This window comes from Haplochromis burtoni, unplaced genomic scaffold (genome assembly GCF_018398535.1).
Source record: "Haplochromis burtoni strain Fernald_Lab_line unplaced genomic scaffold, NCSU_Asbu1 Contig_572, whole genome shotgun sequence".
NCBI lineage: Eukaryota > Metazoa > Chordata > Actinopteri > Cichliformes > Cichlidae > Haplochromis > Haplochromis burtoni.
In genome coordinates, this window is record NW_024582933.1 from 263,613 (window position 1) to 270,583 (window position 6,971).

Sequence of the window (6,971 nt, forward strand, 5' to 3'; positions counted from 1 at the left end):
CATTTGCATAAATCCTTTTAATTAGATTACTGAATCCTGGTTTAAAGGAGGCTCACCTGTGCCCACATGGTTACCTCCAAGTACAAAAGCTCATTGAAGTCCTGAAGAATAGACTGATGCTTCTCATCACTGTACTCAAATCGATTTGAAAACACCAAACAGCAGATGATGTTTGACACGGCGTTGTTTAGCAATGGCTGTGGATTAAAAGGCTTTCCTGTAAATAAAAATAAAGTGTGGATGAGACAGAAAATGGACTCCATGTCCAAAGAGAAGACAAACTTGCTTGATATTTACTAAAAAAGCGTGTATTATATAAGAAAAATTAGCAATTTTCTATTTTATATGTTTAGCAGAAAATTAGATAAGGTCATAAGCAATTATCAAACATTTAAAATGTAAAAATTATCATCAAACAGTGTGTGTCTGTGAAGGTTCTCAGTCATCCAGGTCATCATAGTCTAAGGAGCTTGGAAATCCGAGAAGCTTCTTCAATTCTGAAGAAGCTTCCTTCTCGGATTAGAGGTGAAACATCTTCAAGGAACTTAAAGAAGTCCAGACGCTTTTCTTTCCAAGTTCCTTAGACTATCAAACAGTGTGATTTTTTAAATGCCTTGCTGGTCTGCAAAAGCCTCTGTGAGATACTGGCACTCCTGCTGGATGAATTCTGCCAACGTCGTCTTGCCCAGACCAAAGTTTCTGAGTGTCTGAAGAGAAAACCTCCTCCGCTGCTTCCATGGATAACCACTGGAAGCTACAATACCTTTGAAAAAACATATACAAATATAAATATTTTGACTGGAAGAGAAACTAGGCATGTTGATCACCATCGTCACGCTAATAAATCTAACTTGGTGCCCATCTGATACTCCAGTATTAAGTGTGTAATTAAAAGAAATGAAATCACCTTTATTTCCAAATACATCGTCAACCAGAGGAATTATGGGACGATCTGCAAAGTCTTCTCCTCGTTGGACCAGGGCTTCCTTTACAGACTTGTAGCCATTAATGATCACAACTCTATGACCAAAGATTCGAAGGCTGAAAATGTTTCCATATTTCTCTGAAAACTGAATCGACAGTAGATTTAGCTTGTTATTCAACACTTGCATATTTTAGGATAATTTAAAAAGAAATAACTTTTCTGATACAGCTGACTTTTACATTTTTATTCTACCAAAAGAAAACTAAGACTGTAGCAGCTGTGATAAGTGTGACATGTGATACCATGTCCTAAAAAATATAACAACCACAAAACAAGCAAATAAAAACAAAAAACAAGAACTGAAAGCAGCTAATAAAATTAAACAGAAATGCTTGCTTACAAATATTTAATGTCTCTTTACGGGACACTCGGCAGCAAAAAGTAGAAGCTGAAAGGACAATAGCAGCGACTTGAAATGCAGCTCACACTAAGCTTGTAGGCTGTTAGTTATGTTCAGTGTTGCCAACTCCTCAGTAAGGAAAATCGCTATTGGCTGTCCTAAAAGTCGCTAGAAGTCGCTAGATGACGTCATCACCTAATATGCATAATTGGTCATGCTAATATAATGGTAACCTACGCTGTTGGAGAGAGAAATAACATCGTGGAAGAGACATAAAGTTAGCAAAAAACGTCCTAAATGCATTTAGAATTTATTTAGAACTACAAACTTAATTTCTTTTAGCAATTATTGTTTTTTAATGTCACAATTCCAACCCTGCTCCTTTATTCGGGCTTTGACCGGCAAAAGTGACCCGAAATAGGCACTCTGGTGGAGTTACTTTGTGTGTGAGAGTGTGTGTTTATAAGTAGTTTTAAACCTTGTGATCCACAAAACAGCATAACAGTAAAAGAAGAACTGACTGTGTTACAGACAGTGCGGGAGCAGCGGCTTCGCTCATGCGCGATTCATTTGCAGTTTGGACGCACAGGTGTGAACATCTCCTGCAGCTGGGGGAGGACTATCCTCCGCCCGTGAGCGCTTTAGCACGGGTGAGGTACCCACGGCCGCACCGCTGCTTGTTGAGAGTAAGAGCAACACGCCCTTTCACGTCAAAAAGTCGTCATAAATAAGTCTCCAATAATTCCAGAAAAAGTCGCCAGATTTGTCACTAGTCTTTTTAGAAAAAAAAAGTCGCTAAGGGGTCTGAAAACTCGCTAAATATAGCGACAAAGTTGCTAAATTGGCAACACTGGTTATGTTACCGAATGTTTTAAAGTCTAATAAAAAAAACTGCTCTGCCCCATGTAGCCCAATCTAAGTCTAAATGATTACCAATAACGGAGGAATAAAGGGAACCTATAGCACCATTTAGCTACCTATTTGCAGTAAACGAGTCGCCCCATTTCCTATATGAATATATTCTTCTTCTTAACAGCAACAATGATAATAATAATCGTTACTTTGTATCACACCTCTTCGAACTGCAGATGGAATCTGTTAGGTTGCAGGCGATGAAGATCACCAATAAAAGGGAGAGCCCACGGTCCGGGAGGAAAGTTTTTCGGCACTCGGTTCTTCAGAACATGAGCCAGCAGAAGAAAAAGACAGGAAAAAAATAAAATGCTCCTGCCGTCAACCCACTCCAAGCCGAGAGCGCTGTATAATGTCTCCATAGCTCCGCTCATTCGTGTCACTTTACTGTTTTAACTTTGATTTCACCACTTGATAAAATGGTGGGTGATTATATAACCAAGTGGGTTCGATAGCTGGCCTTCAAAATAAAAGCATTTAATAAAAACATGAAATCAATAACAAGTATCTTACTACGATGATCGTAGCGTGTTTATGTGTGTGTGTGTACAAGGTTTCCTTGTTAACTGATGGCCCAGTGTAAAGGAAAGGTTGCATGTCACATCATCACACGTACAGAAATTATTAACATGTATAGCTTTAATAAGCTTTATCTAACAGTTTTTATGATTTTCCTATATGTTATATTAATTGATCATACATCTGAAAATGATACATTCTCTGTTTGTTTGGCGTGTCACGTGTTTCCTGTACTTATTGTAATTTATTTGTCACTGATTTTTGTTTCAATCAGCAGTGAAGGATGCGAAAAAGCATTAATCAAATTAAACAACCCAGCTGATTTGTAAAGAAAAAAAATCATCTGGGGGAGTTCCTCTACATTATTTAACAGTTGGGGTAGGGAGATTACAAGCTGTTAGTGATAGCTGTCAGTCCAGTCATTCATTGTATTACTGCCCTCTGCCAAGGTAAAGACTAAAGCTGACACCACTGACACAAGCTCATAATGAAAAAGGCAAGTGCATGCAGAAAATCAATTTATTTATGACATTGTGCATTTTATAACAAGCAGTGGTATGAAAAATAAAAACACTCACACCAACTGAAATAAATTATTATGGTTATTAAGATCACCCTGTCACCACCTGGTTTGCCTGCATTCCTCTGATATCCAAATAAACATAAACCTATATACTTTTCAAAATAGTTTGTGAATTTAAAAGGGCCTTCTTGTTTAAGAGTGACATAAGATTGTTGGTAATCAACCCGCCCATTAGGTTATATCATAGAGAGTCTGCTGTAGAATAACAACTTATTTCTTATGTTCTTTTAAAGAAATTGGGAAAGTCAAGATAAGGATTACCACGTTTAGCAGAACACCTTCAAAATACCATCAAAGCAAACAGAATTTTTTTTTACTATTCTGATATATTTCCAGAATCTTAAAATACTTTAAACACATCGTTGACGAGTGTTAGCTTCATTAACCAGGCGGTCACTGTTTCATGAGGGTCCGTCAGTGCCAACAAAACTGACTAAACACAGCGAGTGGTTTTGTGCAACACAAAGACAGAATCTAAGAGTAATCATCAAGCACAGTGGTGCAAAATTATAGAATTGCATTCCTGCCTCAAGCACTGAGCAACTTCAAAACACTGAATCAAATAAGCATTGTTTCATAGAGTACTTAAAGATTATGTGAAATCATCTTTTGGATAATTGAACTAAAATAGGTTATTGATCCTCGACATACAAGCAAATCCACCAAGATATGGTGGGCTTTTGTTTTCAATGTAGACACTGACTCAAGTGTAGATTAAACTTAGTAAATTAAAGTTTGAATCCTATGTAAATATCTCTGCAGTACTATTAAACGTTAAAAACAGAATACTGTTTTTTTTTGTCCTGCTGTATTTATCTTATTGTCAAAACTTTACTGAAGTCCTTGTAAATGTTTGCTTATGACAGCGATTATCATGCATATGCAGTGGAATGTGATCTCTTAAAAAGTTGTAATTTAATATTGTAAACCTTTCAAATTTTTATTTGTTGAATACAATGGATGGAATGGTTCCTTTAAAAGGTCTCCATGGTGAGAAGAATTTAGCAGGTATAGATAATGCTTCATATGACAAATATGATGGAGGACATTGATTCATCAAACTGAGTATCAGACAATTTCAGTTTTGTCATAGTTGATGGTTTAACGCGGTACAGCACAGAGGCGGTAAGGTTTGGGACAGCGTGCGGCTCCCAACTGGAACTCCAGACTGGGCTGCTCTCCAGCAGGTGGCGAAAGAGAAAACCTTTGAAGGAGGGAGGTGAAAAACAAAAACAACTCCATCCTGGCCAGCTGTTCTCCAAGACACACACGCTTGCCTGAGAATAAACAATAAGACATGAGTTTTATTCAAAAAATTTACAAGATATTCACTATATCATAGAGTTTACTCCACTTCTGCAACAAACTAAGGATGCATGACATTTTGCCTTGGCTAAAACAGTACAAGAGGCTTTAATGTACAACAAACCTGCAGAAAATGGAAGGAAAGCATCTCTCTTGCGAAATTTACCATCCTTGTCCAGAAAGTGTTGAGGGTTGAAAGAGTGCGGAGTTTCCCACATTGACTCATCGTGTAGGACTGAGTCCAGAGTAGCCACGATCATGGTACCCTGCACAAAAAATACTATAAAAATAGCCAAAATACTAAAATTGAAAGAAATAAAAAAAAAATTAAAATTGTTATTCAAGTATATTGGTTTAATTTGCCATATAACAGAAAGTGAGCTGATGGAAAAAGGCAACGTAACATTGTCAAAATGTCCAAAAGAGCTTTTTAGTATGCAATTGTGTCAAACTACAAAGTGTATAATGCCTGTTAATTAAGAACCAGGGACAAGTGCAATGGTTGTTTTAGATGTTTTTAACCTTTAATCGTAGGTGTTAAAAAATTAATCTGTTTTCTCAAAATTTCAAATTTTTACAAGTGTATATTCTGGTGTCTATTCACATTAATTTCTCACTTTCAGTTATTGGTTTGAGTTAATATGAGAACAGTAATGAAGTTGACCTTTTTATTTGATTTGAAGTTGCATTGTCATTACATACAGTATTTCAGAGAAACTAGAGAGAAACCATGCTAAGTCATTGCTGTTTTGATAAAATAGTGGCCGTATGATTTGACATCTACTCTATCTGTCGCAGGACAAAAGGCAGTCTATGCAGGGCCATAAGAGTATCCTTATGTGTAGTCAGGAATCACTGTAATACAGAGCCCTGATGTAATGTAATCCATTAGCACAGGTGTGCCACAGAGATCTATTCTTGGACCTCATGTATTTATTCTGCACATAACCACAGACTAAAAATGGACTCAGCCACTGTGTAGTTACAAAACTCTGCATTTTGATGGGTTAGCATTTTGGCTGCTGCCATGTTACTTTTTAGGAGTCAGAAGTTACCATATATTGTTGAGAAGTCTAAACAGGCATGGTACTGTGAATTATTTAAGCATTACATAAGTCATTTTAAGGACTGCATAATATCTGGATAATTTTGAGGAAGAAGAATATTTTCACCATCTTACATCACAAATACACTTTACTTTCCGGGTCCATGTGGTATCAACCTTTTGGGATTTACTTACCTGGATGATTGATCATACATCAAGAGAGTACAGTTGATAGTGAGTGTTACACTATTTTTATACCAGGCTTTAAATGTGCTTTTTAAAGCTGCTTCATTGGTTATTTTAAGTGTAACATTAGGATTGACTTTTCAAGTCAGCTTCAAGTTGCTAAATTGGTAGACAAGGAATACTTTATTCTACAGCGAAACTGCCAGAAAGTATTATGGTTTGTGTACCTTTGGGATTGTGTATTTATCCACTGTAGTTTCCTTGACTGTCATATGAAGCACATTGAGAGGAATGATGTTGGCCATTCTCTGAATCTCATGAATGACAGCATCAGTATAGGGCATGTTTTCTCGGTCACTCACAGAGGGCTGTCTGGACGAACCAACCACAGCATCAATCTCAGCTTGAACTCTCTCTGCACAGTGAAAACAGGATACAATCAGAGTGTGTATCAAGGTTATTATATTTATCTAAAAGTAAATGAAAAATTTAAATTGACAGTGAGAAACAATTTCAGGTTATTAATGTAAAAATAAAAACGTACTTAAGAAAAAACAGTTACTACCAATACTGAATTATTAACTTCAGATCAAACATAATTAGAAACATAAACAGGAACTATATTTTCAGTTTTAGTATTTGTGAATTTGTTAATATTTGTCAACACAAAAAGCTACGAAACATTTAAACATATGTTTATTGAAAGGTGGAAAGTCTACATGAATGTCAATCGGCTATCTTCACATATTGATTTTTTATTGTCAGCTTCATGACCACATATGTGGTCTTCCTGTTTTCTGATAAATAATGCCAGGATCTACTCTGGAAACTGACTGATTCCCAACTAGAAATCAAAACATGCTAAAAAAAAAATGATGAGACTATCATAAACTCTGTTTTGTGTATTATGTAGATGACTAACACAACCTGCATGCTTTTTCTCACAGTACAAGACCGACATGACAAAATACATAGTACTGTTGGGTATTACACACGCACCTTGTATATCAGGGTAGTAGATCATGTAAAGCAACCCCCAACGTAAAGTAGTGGTAGTAGTTTCAGTTCCAGCAAAAAACAGGTCCATGGTGCAAGC

General features: G+C 36.5%; 2 protein-coding genes across 2 annotated transcripts in view; both read right to left on the reverse strand.

Moving 5' to 3' along the window:
* Window positions 1-2,690, reverse strand: part of LOC102311459 (cytochrome P450 2J2) — a 5,057-nt gene extending 2,367 nt beyond the window's left edge. The window contains exons 1-4 of the mRNA XM_014329485.2: window positions 2,399-2,690; window positions 908-1,070; window positions 614-763; window positions 57-217 (exon numbers count right to left, since the gene is read on the reverse strand). Coding sequence (XP_014184971.1) covers window positions 57-217; window positions 614-763; window positions 908-1,070; window positions 2,399-2,611 — 687 coding nt within the window. The 5' untranslated portion in view covers window positions 2,612-2,690. The remainder of the gene's footprint in view (window positions 1-56; window positions 218-613; window positions 764-907; window positions 1,071-2,398) is intronic.
* Window positions 2,691-3,261: 571 nt separating this feature from the next.
* The window catches only part of LOC102300694 (cytochrome P450 2J4), a 20,669-nt gene continuing 16,959 nt past the window's right edge, over window positions 3,262-6,971 (reverse strand). The window contains exons 8-9 of the mRNA XM_014329484.2: window positions 4,769-4,910; window positions 3,262-4,616 (exon numbers count right to left, since the gene is read on the reverse strand). Of these exons, the coding sequence (XP_014184970.1) occupies window positions 4,441-4,616; window positions 4,769-4,910 (318 nt within the window). The 3' untranslated portion in view covers window positions 3,262-4,440. The remainder of the gene's footprint in view (window positions 4,617-4,768; window positions 4,911-6,971) is intronic.